Source organism: Cyprinodon tularosa, unplaced genomic scaffold (assembly GCF_016077235.1).
Source record: "Cyprinodon tularosa strain WSP-4 unplaced genomic scaffold, ASM1607723v1 ctg4, whole genome shotgun sequence".
NCBI classification, from domain to species: domain Eukaryota; kingdom Metazoa; phylum Chordata; class Actinopteri; order Cyprinodontiformes; family Cyprinodontidae; genus Cyprinodon; species Cyprinodon tularosa.
Genome location: NW_024039118.1, coordinates 2,438,371 through 2,457,154, shown reverse-complemented (window position 1 = coordinate 2,457,154; position 18,784 = coordinate 2,438,371). Strand labels below are relative to the sequence as shown.

The following is an 18,784-nucleotide window of genomic DNA, read 5'->3' as shown; positions in this document are numbered from 1 at the left end:
CTCAGACCCCCACATACCAGGGATGCGCCGACAGTATGGATCCCTTCATCAGCAGCGGTTCACCGCGGCAGCTGGTAGGTGTTTTTCATCTAAATAATCCAAACTGCATATTCTGCCGGCAGATTTCTGCATTTTAAGTTAATTTAGGCGTCAATAAACTGTTTAAGAGGAGTGATCATCAGCGCTGTGTCTCTCTCCCTGCGTTAAACGCACCCGACGCGCTGCTTCAGCTGCTCAGACGTGCTGCGCCTGGTGCTCAAAACGAGCCGCGGGACCTTTTGCTGCGCCTTGACGCGCGTCAACCATTGACTTTGCATGTAAACTCGCTGCTTCTGTCGCGCCAGCTACGTCCAGTGTGAACGCAGCATTAGTCATTCACTGCTAAGCTCAAAACAACCGCGCCTGGCTTGACGGAGAAACCAGGAGAACAGCTGAGCATATTTACGACAGTGCACTTTTACTTTCGCCCTCTGGGGGGAGCCTCGCTGGAAAATCAACACCGGTTGCATAGTGTACCTTTAAAATGCTTCCAAACATGGTTAAATAAGACACTGTGTGAGACTGTTTGGTAATACCTATCAACTACAAACATACCAACAGCCTTTTTAGGTTTACCAGCATCTTCAATTTGAGTTCAACCTTATTAAGCACAAGTAAGCATTATTAGAACATGTTAAGAGAACATGAGGAAGACAGCAGACTAGGCTGCCATCCAGTGCCTGTTCACACCCGGTAGGAAACAAAAAATTATAATGATAAGAATATAAAATGACCCAAAAAAGTAACATTGTTTGGATTAAAATGTTACATGTTTACTATTGTGGCTTGTATTAAAGATATAAACGTTGTGTATTTCTCAGGTAAACCAGAATTAGCTGTTTTGAAAAATTCCACCTTTAGATTTTGTTCTTCACTCAGTTGTGTTAAACACGCAGTAAGAGTTAGTTAAGGTCAGCAAGCTGTGATAAAGTGCAGCTTTAAAATCCAGTATTGATCACTGTTAGCAGACTCATTAATCTGAATCCTAAACAAAGACATATAGATAAAGCTGAACCGATTTATCTAAAGTTTCATATGTTTCTTTTTGTTTTATTGGGATTAGTATCCAACTGCTTTCAACTGACAGCAGTGATCCTTTCTACCTGCAGCTGTGTTGACAATCCCAATATGTCTGACACGCTCGCTAAAATGCCAGCCAAAATTAATTCAACGAAGTGAGGAAAATGTCACTTGTAGCCACAATGAAAAAATTCAAATCCACCCACAATCAGCGAAAACATTTTCGCTGCCTTACAGAGAATAATTTTGCATTTTTGGAAGAGGTGTTATCTAAAATATTTTAGTGAATTTTAAAAGGAAGAATGCGTATCGTGTCAGTGAGAGGCTAAATAAAATGGCCATATCACAATTCTTTCTTATTTTAAACAGCAGCACCAAATAGTTAAAAGAAATTGATGGTAATGCTTTGTTTTATTGAGTGAAAAGATAAAAGACCAACAGGAATCTCAACCTGCGCCCATAACGACAGGGAAACTCAAGCTTTAATTGTTTTATTTGACTGGAGTCCACACCACTTCTAAGCTAAGGTGCTCCCAGAAAGTAGGCAAAGCATTTTTTTTATCTTGCAAAAAGATAAAACTGCAATTAATTTTGAGAGGCGGGGGAAAACACTGAGACAATACATCAAGTCACACATGAGTGGCGACAGGCAGGGATATGTGGTCTGCCACTGAATAACAAAGGTAGTCAAAGGTAGCGTTCATAATTGAAACTCCTCACAAGAGACTTTGTGTGCTGTTAGACTCTGATACTGAGCATGACAGAGGAAGGACAAAAAGAGGTGCACTTGGTAAATGTACAGATTCTACAGGACATTTTCTTTTCACACACATCTATCTGAAATCATCTACAAAAACCAAATTCTGTTAAACCTGTAAAATCAACCAAAGCTTACCAAAACCTTCTTTTTTGATGTATTTTTTTTAACTTTGTCTGGCATTTGTAATTATGTTTGACTTTGGTTGATCTAAATTTAAACAAAGCTGAACTAATTATTCGATAGATGTACAGAAAGATACAGAATATTGATGCAGTTTGCATACACCACACCCTCTGCACTTAATGGAACCTCTGGCACAGATATGTAAATAACCTTAAAGAATCATATTTTATTGCAACTGAAAATAAATACATCCATGAACAAATAAAAAAAATGATGGATAAAGAAATGGAGGTGCTCTCTTCATCTGACATGGGAGCTGGCTCAGAGCTTGTCTGCCCGGCCGTATGTTTCCTGGACGGGGTCGCCTGTGGGCCTGTGTACAGCTACCTTTTATATCCCTGCTTCTTTCTGTATGTCAGCCTCAGCAGATGGCCACTCACACCGAGCCTGGTTCTGCTGGAGGTTTCTTCCTGTTAAAAGGGATTTTTTTCCTCTCCACTGTCACTACAAGCATGCTTGGTGTGAGGGATTGACTTCTAGTCAGTGAGTTGATGTAATCAACTGGTTTTCCTTAGATAGAAAACTTCGAACCGAACTGATTGTATGATCTGGTGTAAAGTGCTTTGAGATGACGTGTTTTGATTTGGTGCTATATAAATAAACTGAATTTAAATTTGAATTGAAATATTTCTAAGGATGCAACAAATAGTAATAAGCTAGCTATACATAATTTACACACAGAAAAAAGGCCTTAGAATTTAGCAAAGGTTGCTAAATGGTTGCAAAGGTTTAGGTTTTGTCAAAAATCCTGAGGTGCTTTGATAATTATCAAATGAAACTAATTATAGAAAAGATCAATCCTTTAACTGGAAAATAAAGTCCTCTTAGTCATGCCTTCAAATCCAGAAAATCCTGATGAGCTGTCAATGATAAGGGCTTTTTATCTGGATTGACAGGTGATTTATTTTTCTAAGTCCAAACTTTTCACATCAAGGAGTTGGTGTACTCTCTGCAGCTAACGAAAATGAAAAAAGCCTGGATATTTGTTACTCGAACAGAAATCAAGTGGACACTTTATGTTTACCAAAAATTATGTGGGGAAAAGGAGCTTTAGACAGCACAGCGTAGATAGTACATTTTAAGGTCTGTGAAGATAAATTGCACATTTAAAGAACAAAGAGTTGTTCTGGGGGAAATCATACAGTTGTTTTTCTAATCGAAGCCTAATGGCTAAACTAAAGAAACACCTATGGTGAGGAAAATGATATGCCAAGTTGTCCCTAGTAATCTAAAATCTGTCTTAAAGATTATATATATATTTGAAACCCTGAATTATTCCCAAAGCTTTGTGCCATAGTTGAATAAGCAAAAATATGTGAGTTCAAACAAGCGTTTGCAGCATTTTGTGATGATGTTGGTCTTCACAGAGTTTATCCCAGGGCAACTGATACAATCAGTTCTTTCCTTTCGATTGGATCAGAGCTGGTACTGAGGAAGAACTGGAACCCGAGCTGGAGCTCAGGGGGGGTGGAAAGTCTCTCAAAGCAATCTCTAAAATCAGTTTAGCACTGGAACTGGTTAGGTGAATAAGTAATTTGTGTGGCATAGTATTTAATGGAAGCACATTACTTCACCTCATGGTAGACAATGATGATTGGACAAGCGGAAGAGGTGCTGAAGTAGGATGTTAGAAAAAAAGAATAGCTGACTGCATTAAAGGGCAAAGAAGTGTGATAAAAAAACAGAAAAACATGGCTGTCTGATAAATAGAACGAATAACTGCAAAACAAGCTAAAGAAACACAATGCAAACTGGCATTAACATAACCATGCAACCTTTGTGTTGCATGTGCAACGCAATCTTCACCTGTTAAAATGGATAACATTTGGAGTTGATTCAGAAAGAAACAGGATCTCCTTCCCACATTCCTTTTAGATTTTATATGTTAGAGGAGTAAGTATTAATGGCACCTTGCATTTCAAAACCCAAACACATACTAAACTGTAAGCTCAAACACACAAACAGTGTGTAAGCCCAGAGGTAAAAGGCTGCTGTTTGTTTGTGGTTTTTGACCAAGTCCATTGCAATATGTCTTTAAATTTAGCTGGACTATAAGAACAAAGCAGAAACTGGGAAGCGCAGCCTGTGTGTCCTTGCCTTGAATCCATGGCCTATCACTGAACTGAAATCCGAAGAGGTAATGGATGTGGTAGGGTCTTACACCCATCAGCCAATGCAGCAGTTGGTTACCATGGATACAGAGTGAAGAGGGACATTTCTAACCAAGGAGACACTTTCTGATGTTTGGATGTCAAGAGATGTGACAGGTGCTGCTTTTTTTATATATGTTGTTTGATCATTTAACACCTAGAGCAAATATGACTTAAAAAAAAACAAACCTTTGGGGTTAAGAGAGGAATGCTTTTCTTTACACAAATGTTATTTTTTTTTTTTCAAATTATATGAAGTCACAATAAACAATAAACAGCATTTACTCAGAGGTTAAATCGTCTTGACTCTGGACTTTTTAAAAATAATTTTACAAAAAAAGTCATGACTGGCCTACCCAGGTGAGCTTTAAAGGCAATAATCCTTTCTGAAATGATCACTTTCAGTCTATTTAAAAACACCAAAGCTGCATTTGGCTTTTCACTCCATTCCTACTAACACAATTTCTGTTGAAAAAAAACTTCCTCAGAGAAAATTAGAAGATTATTATTCTCCCAGTTTAAATTAAATGAAAACATTTTGGGTCAAGTTTATTGAGCAACCAATGCCACATGTCTCCAGCTGCCATCTAAGTTCAGGAGGATGTGCAGCATATTGGGGCTACCTGCCCGTGCACACGCCCCACTGATCAGCTCCGGCCTGTGTAAGTGAAAATATAGATGTAGAACCACAGGAGGCAGTGCGTGATAGGCTAAGGGTCGCATCCCTGTAAAACGAACGCAGCCACAGCCTCATGAATTCTCATCAGCGTCTTCATTATACATTTTCCCCACTGCTATCACCATGACAACGCTGGCTCTGCATGAGCCCTCCGGGGGGAAAGGCGTGTGTACCGGACTAACCCTGAGGGTTATTTCGGGGTGGGGGTGACTTGGCACAGACTCCAGCATTTCGCCTGCATGTCAGACTCCGGCTGTGTCTGGACTGCAGGCAGGCACTCTGGTTTCTTCCTTTAATTACTGCTAATCGGAGGAGCCCAAGTCCATGCTAATGAAGCCACACCAATCAGCTGGGAGGAGTCAGGGGCTTCGCGCCGTAAAATCAACTCTCCGCTTGAACAGAGCTGATGCTGCCGGGGCCCAGATCTTGAAGCCTCAAAGCATGTCTCACCATCTTTCTGTCCGTCTCTCTGTCTGTCTCACAACAGCTTTGTACGAGCAGTCTGCCCTGGAGCCAAACCGAGTGCCGTGGCTCGTGGAGAGGCCCCTCTGTGAATCCTTAATGAAGCTGCTGAAACGGCTATAGTACTGCATCAGTTCAATGCTGCAACCGCTTCAAACCGCAGCCGCTCGCAACAACAACATGGAGTGTTTTTGATAGGATATTCCAAAGGCAGAAATCAATTAAGATTTATGTGGGGATTTTGATGGCTCTATCATGTAATAATACATCACTGGCTCATTATTGTAAATGTATATAATCAATTCACTACATTTTTCACCAGCAAAGGTAATTACACTCTGTAGCTTTCAATGAAGCCTCAGCAATGCATTTATCTTTTGTTTACGCTGATTATGAAGAGTCCAAGGTGCATCCTAAAAACAGAACAGCACTACAAATGTTATTAAAGTTAATCTATTTTCATAACTGAGTTTATATATATATATATATATATATATATATATATATATATATATACTATATATATATATATATATATATATATATATATAATATATATATATATATATATATATATATATATATATATATATATATATATATATATATATATATATATATATATATATATATATATATATAAAATATTCAAATACAATGGCCTATAGAATCATAAAGAAAACTTGACAACACATAAGAATATTGACACTGCTTGTTCTTATAATACATAGACATCATAATGCAAAGTTGAGTTGAAAGACAAATGTCAAAAAGTGAAACTCAGATTACAAATATATATTACAGACTGATATATTTTAAAATATTCATTTCTGTTTTTTTGGGATTATGAAACACATAATTCCTTTTCTCTAACATTTTCCGTTACATAAGATCAACTAAAATAAAAACAGTAGAACAATATTTTGTTACAGGGATGAAAACTAGACTTATAATTACCATATGTCTTTATTGTTTTAAGTTTCAATTTTTTGGCATACAATTATAAAAAAAAAATAACTTTCAGAGGATATTCTCATTTTTAGATGCGATTGTTGTGACATGTGACCAGTTAAAGGAGCAAAGATCAGCCTCAAAGTGGGAGGATCTCAGTTTGTTTCTCTCTTCAATCTTAATTCATCTGGCAAGTCCTACATTTTTTTTAGCTTGGTATGTTGCCTGTTTGTGCTCAGATTGTTTATGTCGCAGCTACTAATCAAAAGCATTCTTTCCTCAGACATGCGCCACCTGTAACCACGCCGGGTGATAGCTACATCTGTGCATTTGCACCCAACACCTGACATGATGGGAACGCATGTGAATGCAAATAGATCTGCTGGCAAGCGTCCATACATGAACATGGCTGAGATTTGGGAAGCAAAGCTCCCATCGCAGCAGGACACAGAACAGTGTTACATCTGATCTTCATCAGCGTTTTTTCATCAGCAAAGCCTCAGCCCAATAAAAGAAAAAAAAATCTAATGTATTACAATTAGTAATACATAAATGTTTCACTAAGCAAGTACTACAGGCGACAAGTTAGGGATTGATACTTCTGTGATTTTACAAAGCATGGTCCAAAATATATATACTCTGATATACTAAGATATACAATTGACCTAAAATGATCACATCAGCATAGATACACCTAATCAGACTAATCAAAATTATTTACCTGTTTACTCCATAACAATGCACCGATAGATGTTCGTAAAGCAAATTAAACCTTTTTACATACATTTCTTCCAATGTGACAAAATAGGTTAAAATCTGAGGGTATTAACACTGAGGAAGTTAGTTTAAACACATTCATATATGAATAATACTGATCATATGTTTCACTTTCCAGGCCATGTTTAAATATTTCTGATCCTTTTAAACATATAATCTTTTAGCAGTTAAAACCTATAGGTAGATGTAAAACTAACTGGAGCAGCACAGCTGACCATCATTTCATGCTCTGTCCACGCACATGCAATGTCTTCATACGCCAGCTTTTCAGTCAAGGTCATCACATTAAAGACCATAACAGCTCATCAGGCAATTTAGTTGACCTTGCCATGCAGAAAGTAACTAGCAGTTACAGCAGGATTTGCAATTATAGTCAATTAAAGGCAATAAAAGATGATATGACAGTTGATTACATTTAATTGACTGGGAGCAAAATGGTTTGCGAATGGTGCGCTCACTGAGCAATAATTAATGCGCAGCTTCACAGCTACCGTGAATTAAGATGTTTCTTCTTTTTTTTTTTTAGATATATGAATAATAAAAACAAATCATACTCTGTTTTTTTCTCCTCTTTCTTTTTTACTCTTTCCTTTTTTCCAACATCAAAAGCATTATTTTCTTTCAGGTTTACTTTGTTGGTCAACTTCAAAGAATAAGATTTAAAGTAGCAAAACAAATAAGTGCTGCCCTAATTCTGCTGTGATGTTAAAAAGATTACCATGGGCCACCGGTTGGCCTTAAGCTAGGGCTTTTCCTACTGCTGTCAGTGCCGAGGTGCCAGATGCGCTAGGCAAGTAGCTGCATGATAAATGGCAGAAGGTGAGGGATCCATGGCTGCAAGCAGGAGCACCCTGCCCCAGCATCCCGCTGCCAGTCCCTTGGCATGCAGCACGCCGGGCCAAATGGCAGCAGCATCCCCCTTCAACGCTGACATTTAAAACCTCTGCCATACTATCCAGCTGTGGACACCACAGGCTCCCCCCTGTACTGTACCCCCAGCCTCTCCCAGGCACCCGGCCCCTCAACCCCACTGCTGCTGCTGCCAGACAGACAACAAACAATCACTTGTTTGATCAAGTCTGCAATCATTTAATTATAAAGGCCACTAAATCTTTGTGGTAAATCTCAAACATGCTTAAAAGTAAAGCTTTAAAATGTGCATTTACTGAAGGTGTATCTGTTGAATTGAATGAATATGTTCCCTTAATATGTTGGGCTAGATATTCCCATTTCTAAAAAAAAGATAAATCCACTGAGTGTTTATGAATTTAATCATTATTTAACCAGGTTCTCTAATATTTAGTACAAAGCCAGTCACACAAATATGGTAAAAACTCTGTGATATTTGGTTTATTTGGAAAATACTTTTTGCTATTGAAATAATAATTAAGTCATACTAATGCCTCTTACTTAAAGTCTTAATAGTATGTAATATTTCACAGTTACCTTATGCTAAAATATATCTCAACTCCATAAATTATGTCAGATTTTAACTAAATAGTCTCTTTTCCAGACGAACAGATTAATGTATATACATATATTTATTGTTAAAAATGTTTCTTAGAACTTACACAGAAAATTAAGTAAAGACTTCTTTTTGTACAATGTGGCAACATATATAAAAGGAAATTACTATATAAAGTAATCATTAACTGGTTTCAGAAGGGAATATAGTGCCTAGCTGGCAAGAGTGACTATGCAAGAGTCCAAGAAACATGCAAAGGATGACCATCTGGCCTATCCTGATGGATCTGATCTATTCTGGTACCTACATTTTTACCCCGACACAATATAAAACGGAATTCATGGGTGTCAACCAAGTCGGATAAATACAAATAAAAATGCACCCCCTGGCAAAGAATGACGCTTTTAATGATGATAATTAATTGGTTGTTGAGAAAGAAAGGTTTGGGAGCCTTAAAAAATAAAAATTAAACCTAGTGGTCTATAGATATTGTAGCTTCAACTTAGTAAGAAATATGAAGACTTCCACTCCTGGAGGTTCAAATGCCAACTAAGTTCAAAAACATAGTTGGCAGTTTTTGGTCAGCGACTGTTACAAGTCATGGCAGCCCAGGAATCATCTATAAACTAATAATAATAATATAATCCTCTTTTGATGGCCAAAATAATTTTTCCAAGGGATATGAAGCATAAGCGTAAATTCAATCTGGAACACTCTGATCAGCCTCACCCGGATCACCTGCTAGAGCCCTGCCTTCAAACCTCAGCAAATCAACCTTGGGGCCGCACCCCTCCTGGAGCAAATCGCCTTTCAAGGTCCCTTCTGCTCACCAGCTGTCTCTCTACCCACCTCCACCCCTTCTTCTCCCCAAGAAGTGAATCCCGGGACAGTCTCCGTCCCATTCAGCTAAGGCTTACAGGCGGACACCGGTGGAAATCTTATTATCTCTCATAAATCCACCAATCTGATCATCCATCAACTCTGAACACAAGGTTTTCAGCTGGTGTCCGAGCGCCACAGATATTATATATTATTTATGTCAATAAACGCTTCTACTTACAACTTCTCTCTCTGTGAGTCTCTCCAGGTTGAATTTATAAAATGTTTATGCAAGTCTGCACATAATAGCAAGAGCAAAAATAGCTAATATGCTCCTCTGTCTTCTCAGTTTCTTTTACATTGGGCAAATAACTATTTAAACTCAAAGAAAGTTTGAGCAACATATGCAGTTATCTAATATTTAGACTTATTTCCTGCTTTGGAGGGTTGGAGGGTAATTAGTAGCTTATGAATACATCTGAAAAATATTTTTGACAGATCTTTCATTTAAACTGTCAAATACAATAAAAATGAATTCATACTGTATACATGAAAACGTACCTTTAGTTTGAACTCTCCTTTGAGGAAGATATGAACATGCTCAGAGAAATGATTAGATCTAACTTGTCACTTTATGAAGATCTAAGATCTAAGTGTCACTTTATGAAGAATGAAAGTTACCTCACATTTTGGGGAAAAGTATGTTTTACTATATAATTTGTAATCTTTTCACCATGAAAAGAGAAGTATAATACACTTTAAAACATATTAAAGCAAAAAACTCCCTTAAGTTTAGGACTTTAAATAATCAGTTCCAGTCACTGATTACTGGCAACTTAACTATAAATCAACTCTAATCTGATATAGGATTTAAATAAAAAGCTATATTGTCATAATGATGTCATTTCAGCTTCGCACTAATAAATTAAATTTTTATTTGTTGATTACAGAACTGTCAGTCACTATCGGTATAGTACAAAATCACAACATGCAGCTGGCATGTTGGTATCCAGGAGACACTGGTTTAAATCGTTGTTCTTTCGTCAAAAGCAAGAACAACAAGAGATCAAGATGCTATTGAAATACAGTAGCAGCTGTAACAAAGACTGGATGGAAAGTTAGCAAAGTTAGTCTCCAGCTGCCATCTAAGTTCAGGAGTAAGACTTCATTGCAGCTCCTTAGTTTTGTTATTACACTGAATTCGAAATATTTGGTTTGGGACTGTCTGACCTGTTAAATTAGAGTTTTTCCGTCAACATCAAAAAAATGTTTATGCATGAGAGTAATGGAGAGTAGATGAAGGGATAACAGACATGTTCTGGAGATGAGCAGTACAGGTGTGTCTGTGTATTAAAAGTTGATTTAGCAGAATGTTGTGGTGTTGATTGATGGTGAACTCATATTAAGCAATTAAATCACATGTTAAACCTCGATCAGTTTTCATTGACTATTTTACTATCAAATATTTTTTCTTCTTATATAATTTTTTTAATGTATTTTTTTTTTACTTTTGTAACAGTACAACCACATCATCCACAGCTCTTTTGATTTATTTTCTTGCTTGACCTTTAACGATCCTTTAATGCTGCAGCTCAGCTCTCATTAAGCATATTTTCTTCGAAACTGTAAATTATTATTTTTTTTAATCTTCAATGCCATTTCTACGAATGATCAACTTCTGACAGGCGTGGGAAGTCATAGCACTCCAACTTCCATACCGTATGTAGCCATATATGGCATTAGTGGGGTGGTAATTTTGTTGAATCTGGTGTGGTCCATTCGTAAAAGCTCACGATATGGAAAAAAAAAAAATTTACAACAAAAATACGAAAATGTTGTTGCATGGGGCACAATGTTATGTAGAACATTGGTACATTTCCATAATTTAAAGGGTGCTTTTTACTGACTTACAGTTTGTAAACATACAAGTATGGTCAGATAAAGTCCCCTGTAAACTTCAGGAAAATAACTTTAAATACCTGACCCCAACATCTAAATCCAGAGAAACTAATCTTTAGGTTTCAGAAGTGTTACTAAATGTTTTTCCTACTATTCTAAATATTTCAAACCCATTATAACTATCTACTTAGCCAGCTAGTTGAATGTTTTTTCGACTCGGGGGAATAGCTGTTGGTTTTGGTACTTTAATAAAACTTTATTTCAAAAATCCTAGCAAGGACTTTTTAGGAAAAGGCGTTACATTTACTATGAAAGCATACCTAATGTCTGAAACAGAAGAAGAGGTTAGGGCTTGGCACTAGATAATAAATTAACCTTTAGGTTTGTATTAAGTATTTATAGAAAGTGTAAAACCTCTTATTACTGTTACTGCCTTTTAACTTTTATCTTGAACTCTTTAAGTAAAAAAACTACATGTTCAATATACCAATATGTTCAATATATATTACTTTGTAAACCTGTGCAGAATTGCTTTTTAATTGAAATACCAAAGTCATGTTACCTCAGAAACTGTAGCACCTTTTAAACACACAGTAGAATGAAAAAAAGGTAAAAGGAAAGTAAACACTTTACGTTCTGGTATTCATTAAAAACAGACAAGTCCAGCCCTTCCTGCCAGAGAGCACACGTCATGCTATACAGAGGCAAATACCAAGCTGCAAGGCATGGAATCAAAGGCATTTCTGCAGTCCAAAGGTCAGGTGATGGTAAAAGGTTGCTGAGAAAGGGAGCTGCTGGATGGGCTTTCATCAGTGGGAGGCAGCTGGAGTCTCCAAAGAGGCAGCCTTACTCTGGGCTGAAGGCACAGTGGGGCTGCTCCAATATGACATTTCACATCCAGATCTGCCACAGTAATGGCATTTTAGCCACAGTTAAAATGCTCAGATTGGCCTTCCTGCACTGTTGAAATTTTTATAGACATCAGTTTTTATAGTGTCTGGGCTTATTACGCCTTTTGTAGAAGATTGTCTTTGTGAAAAGGCAATTGGGGCCAAGGTAGGAATGATTGGTTGATACAGATAGTTACTGTAAACTCCACATGACATAACCCAGGAAGCATCAATACATAGATCTAGAGAAAACTACCGGGTACTAAACCACTGCTATTGACTCTGAGGATATGTAGACTTAAATGAGTGGAATGGATTTTAAAATCAGCATAAAATATATCTATCTTTTCCTGTGATTCTCTGATTTAAAAAACACCACTGTTCACTGTTCATCTCATCACAATTATTTATACGGTATATATATATATCTATATCTATATAGATGTATATATATATATATATATATATATATATATATATATATATATATATATATATATATATATATATATATATATATATGAGATATTCAAGTCATATTCATCAAGTAAAGTTTGTTTCACCACAACCACATAAACACTGATACTGATGCTGTTTCGAGTGAAAAAGAATAAACACCCTGCATACACAACACAGAGGAGTTCATCTGCCACATATGATTTAAATTTAGTGGTGGAATAATCAGTCTGCATTCAGCTGTGGGAATTCGGAGCTTAATGAATGCCTCTTCACATAGGCAGTTTGCCGGAGTTATTGCGAACACAAGACTGCTGTCAAAATGTCAGTGAATCTCAATTTAACCTCTCTTCCTACCACATGGGGATCTTATGCAGGCTGGTTGCATGTCTAAATTCAAGATTTAGATGAATATTGTTAAAAAATTAAGATGTCAAAGGAATTAGATAATTGCCATTTTCTTAATATTGCATTTTTAATCTAGGGGAAAACATCTGCACATAAGGATACATGTTCCCTGGGTTTTAATCCCTAAAAATCTGATGTCATTACAATTCAAATGTCGGATCTCAAAGATTATGTCATAGATTACATTATAACTTGCAGTCATTAAGTTAGATTTAAAGGTCATTCCCACATTTTTAAATGCTGAAGGCCATTAATCGGTAACATATGAAAAAATGAGGAATATTACTGCAAAATCATCTGCTATATTGGCTGAATGAGTCCTTAAGCAAACAGTTTGCCAGACTATTACCAGTCCTGCTATCTATGTGGCTGTAAGCATCTTTTGCCCTGTTGCTGTATTCAGCTCAAAGATGAAGATTCAAGGAGGCAGGAAGGGCAGCAACAGAGCTGGTACGGAACAATTATGTTGGATGAGTCAACGTCTATTACAATCTGCTGGACTTAATATCCCAAACCGAGAGCAGCGAGTGTCTGATAACATGTTTTCTACAAATCATTTGAGAAGTTTTCAATGTGCAGTAACCAGAGCAGCCTGTTAGTTCAGGACCACATCAACCATGACTTTGCTGTCCCTAAAGTGTTCTATTCTGTTCAGTTTTTAACACATTTAAAATCTGCAATGTTGTCAGGAGCCCCTTATGTGCCTCTTGGATTTCCACTTGAGTTATTTTCTGCAGAAATACTCTCTGCAGCAATCTCTTGGAGAGAAGGCATTAGTAAGAAAATATGCATTTCTATAAATATATACTTTAAAGTGATATCAATGTGATTCAGTGATATATTCAAAGGTATTAACCCTGTCAGAATTTCCCACATTTTTTGTTGTAGTAGTTTGTAAGGGTTCCCAGGCTTTCAAAATCTGCCAGAGTTTATTATTCACATTGGTAAGAAGACAAACCTTGTCGGTAAAAACATATAGCAATGTTTTTTTTGTCTTTTTGCTTGAAATCACGTAGTGTTTACAATGCTAAACACTTTGTGGTGCAAAACAACTAACACTATATGACCTCGAACACATAATTCCTGTGGTGAAGCTTAGTGGTGGGATTATGGTAACAGTGGATAGTAACACTGGAAGAGACACTAATGGAGCTGTTAAGTTTTCACTCCAACCTTTCTTTTATTTATCAGCAATTGTATAATTTTCATATATATTCATCTTTTTTTAATTCTTCATTCTTATTCTTTTAATTATTGATGTTACCTTTATGTCCCTGCAATGTACTTTTCTCTCTCTTTTTTTTCCACATACAGCATTGAAATGTGCTATATCAATACACTTTCCTTGCCTTGACTAAATGTGAACTAGTTCCTAGTTCTCATAAAAAGAATCGGAGCAAAACCAAAAGTGTTGTGTTTACATTTTCCCCCCGAGTGTAATATGCAAAGGTAATAACAAATATTTGCATTGTTTTTCTTATGCTTGTGTGATTACAGAGTACCGGTATTACAAATTGTATAAATAAAAGATTTTCTTCCAAATTTTAATTCCTTTAAGAAGCAATTCTTCAAAAAAAAATTAATAAAATAGAAAATCTATTTATTTTCTTTTTTTACACAAGTTTTATGTGTTTCTTCAGCTTTTTAAAACCGGAGAATTAAAACTAAACTGTATTTTTCTAATAAGCCATTAAACAATCAATAATTGGCTCTAGACATAAATCCATGAAAATATCCGTAAACCTTTATTTCTATAATGTAAAAACTGATGTTGACAAACTATTTCAGCTCGAATGATTGTGCAATAAGGTAGGACATAGTTTCAATTATCTAGACATGCATAATTGGTCTACAACATAAAAAAAAACAATAAAACATACCGAGGTTTGTGGATTTAAAGGGGCAAAAAAAAAAAAAAAATAAAAAATAAAATGTCCTTAATTATTTCAAACTACTCATTTTTTCTCTTCCACTGTCTGTCCTACAAGAAAAAAAAATTCTTCCTATGATATTGTGAGCAAACTAGCATGTGATCTATAATGGAGTGGATATTGCTAAGCTTATTGACTAATGTCCCCTCCTCCCCACTTTGACATTTGCTTATCCTCATGAGCATCTCCAAGTATTGACGTTTGCTCTATCTGGACATCTTCCTAAGCTGTCCTGTCATTTGTCACCTCTTAAATAAAAACCAAGGAGGTGTGGGAGCTCACATTGATAAGGCTTAATGACAGAAACCACTATGGTGGTTTTACAGAAACTCAGATGGAAGAATCCGCAGTACGGCTTAATTTCCTGCTCAGTACCTGTAATGGATTCATAGAGCAATTTCACCTAGCATATTTCTATCCATACCACTAATAGGTAGACGAAAGACGAAGCTCTCTCCAAACGTGGCATGCATTCACTCATAACTGCGGTCAATTTAGAGGGAATTTATTGAAAGCAGGCTTTTGGTTTAACACCTTTTAAACTAATGTATTTGGAGAGCACACTTCACATGCTCTCCTGTCAAAAGCTGCCATTTTCTACCAACTTAGCCTTAACTCTCCACTTCTTGGATGCAAACTGGTGAGGTCAACACATGCACATTAGAGCTCATAAAACAACCTCTAAGTGGCTTTTGGGGATTTCTAATTTGCTACCTCACTTTTTTAAGGGCACAACGTTTTTTCTTAAATCTAGCCAGTAGCAGATTCTCTCTCCATGAGGCGGAAGACAAACTCTTCCTTTCCTCCCCTCCCCTTATCCCTCCCCCTGATTGTCTCCTGCAGAGAGGCTATTATTGCAGCTAATTATCTACAAATAGGCCCAATATGACAAACACAAAACTGAGCTAGTGCTGGCTATAGGCGCGGGAATCATTCTGTGAAGACATAACACAAAGGGAGACAGACAAAGACTAAAATGAAAGTCATACATTTAAAATAAAAAAAGAGACAAAATCTGTGATAATTATGAGGAACATAACGAAAACCCGACGTGGGATGAGACGAGAGAAATCGCAGGAACAAAACTGGATATAAGAGAGAGGCAGATGGGCGAAGAAGAAAGCAAGACAGAGAGAGGACTAACACGGGAAAAATGCTCTTGTCTTTGCAAAGTGTGACCGTTGTTGCCATTGGAAACTGTCCTGCAGTGCACGGGCCACATCCACTTAGCTCCCAGCATGGTTCAGGATCAGGATAGCTCAGAGGTCTAAGGATGTCTGTCTCATTTCCATAAAGAAACTAATTTACTAAGCAAGCATTGAGGGCTATGACGCATCAATGGGGGCTTGATTAGATCTTTACCTTTGATACATCTGAATATTTATCATGGCTGAATAAAATTTTCTCTGCTTTCATCTGTATCATCCAGAGAGTCCTCCTCCTCCTCTTAATTTTTTTCCAATGAATATGTCAGCCGAGCATTGGGGATCATGACAAGTGACAGTACTCGAGATAATCCGATCATTGTTGAAAGAAGCAGTGATCAAGCCTCTCTTTAGGTTTTACAAAGAGCATCAAGCTTTCACTTGCTGTATTTTGTATTTACAGCAAGGATAACAGCTCTAAAAAAATAACAAGTAAATTAATTGGTAGAACAAAAACCACAGATGTATGTGTGAAAACCACCGCTACAGATGTAAATGATTAAAACCTTAAACATGGCTTCCATGCTTTAGAAGTTGTTTGCACTTACATCACTCACTCCAGCCTCCACTATCTTCAGGCCCGTCTCCTTCTCCAGCTGCAGCTTCTCTTGGACTGCAAGGGGAGACAAAAGCAGAGGAGGGTTGACGTGACAAAGTCACAGGTTTCTCTGTTCCCGTGGCAGAACAAGCAATCAGCGAAACTGAGAATGATGCAATGGCTTTATCACTTTGAGTCAGATGTCAAACTGGTCATAGGAAACACAGAAAATCTTTGGGAAAGGAGCTTGCTAAATTTCAAAGTTGTGGTTTCCTTGATGAAGAAGTTGGTCAGATATTTAAGCTTAGATGGTTTATAACAATGATCAAGAAAATAAGCCACATCTTGTATAGAAGCTGTTATTGTATAGAGGCTAAATGTTAATTGGTAATCCTATTTTTGATTTCAATTTATTTTCTATAATTGTACAAAAAGAATGACTAAGCCTGTCTTAAAGTAATCCAGTGACTTGAAAGTGTACTTAGACTCACTGAACATTTGAACATTTCCTACATGACAACCACAAAAATCAAATAACATAGATTTTTTAGTATTAATGAGAAACAAAGTAGTGCATAAACATGAACAGGAAGGAAATGGGTACATCATTTTCTTTACATATTCAAAGTTTAAGTTGAACAGTGAGGACTGCAACTGAAATGAGCCATCTTTATTCAAGTACCCTTAGATGTTGCTAGCAGGGAGGGGGAGTACCAGCTATAGGAAAGATGCTCATAAAAGTATTAATATCAGATGGGGAGGTTGAGGCAGGACCAACACTGATCCTGCAGATTTAAGAGGCATCCCCGCTCCAACAAAGCTGAATGAAAAGCTCATCACCAGGCCTTCGCCAAACTTGATGGAATGGTGAAGATGTATTTCAGTCATTCAGTTCAGGTTTGTTGGAGAAGGAAATCTGCAGGACATTATATCTTGAGGACCAGGGATGGAGACCCCTGCTCTATAGTTTTGCAACCCTTTACTTGGAGATCTATTGTCTAAACCCCTATGACTCAAAAATGAATAAAAAAAATATCTCTGCCCTCCATTATAATCAGACTATAAACCCCTTTTTATCAGCTTATCAGCTAATGAATAAATACAATACATGTAGCTCCGAATAGTGCAAAAAAATATACTAGATGCTAGTTGCTTTAACCTGCACAATGGCTGATTAACCAAAGGCACAAAGTAAATACAGAAGGTGTTACATAATCACAATCTTTAGCTGCATCATTTTAGGAAACTTCAATTATCTCAGTTTATAGACATTAGGAAGTAGGTAATGATGGAAACTATCTGCTATCACTACCATTTTGTACATACTACCCTGGTGTTGTATATGCACAATAGGTTACAATCACCACTTTAAAGTGCACATTAAAATGCACCTATTATTATGCACAAGTATTCATTCTTACTGAAGATTACCAGAAAGCAGAAGAGTACTTGTACATTCACAGCACACAATAACTTGAGCTCCTGTCTTTGTTCTAGCAGTAATTAATACACCACCCGAGTTTGATCCTCAGATCTTGTGATCTAATCAAATATGGCACGCTATTTTCAATGCTTTGTTCACAAAAGACATTCTCATGCAAATCAAACTGAAGTGAGGCGATGTTAAATATCCATCGCTCAAGATCACAGAGTTTAGCCGACTTTTTCCTCCTCGCTCTCCTCAACATCCCTTCCTCACTTTGATGGAAACATTTATATTAAAAAACAAATATCAAAGCGGGCTCTAATAGATTACACCAAATTATAGAGCCAAAGTGGAAAATGCAGCATCATTTAATTGAGTTTGTTAGCATGTGAATGTGGCTGTTAATGTGAAAAATAGGGGAAAAAAAGGAGAAAGAAAGCAGGTCCTTTAAATCCCATCTCCCCAGATGAAGGCTATGCAAATGACCCTGAAGAGCTGAACCCAGCCTCACACTCCAAATTCAGCAATGGGTCTGTTTAATTAGTATTTTAATCTATCCCAATGATTGCACTCAGTCCACAATGTATGCAGAATTCTATCTAATTAAGGATGCTACCTTTAGGGTAATCATCCATCTCCTTCTCTCTTCCTCATTCGCCTTTTCTCTTTCTGGTTATTAAGGATCCTGCAAACATTGATCATCCTATCATCCCATCAACATGGCAG

The 18,784-nt window shown here is 36.9% G+C and overlaps 1 protein-coding gene across 2 annotated transcripts in view; it reads right to left on the bottom strand.

Annotated features, from left to right (window-relative positions):
* The window catches only part of ptprn2 (protein tyrosine phosphatase receptor type N2), a 197,869-nt gene that overhangs the window by 54,319 nt on the left and 124,766 nt on the right, over nucleotides 1–18,784 (bottom strand). For both annotated transcript variants that reach the window (XM_038297865.1, XM_038297864.1), the window contains one exon: nucleotides 16,643–16,707. In XM_038297865.1, the coding sequence (XP_038153793.1) occupies nucleotides 16,643–16,707 (65 nt within the window). The remainder of the gene's footprint in view (nucleotides 1–16,642; nucleotides 16,708–18,784) is intronic.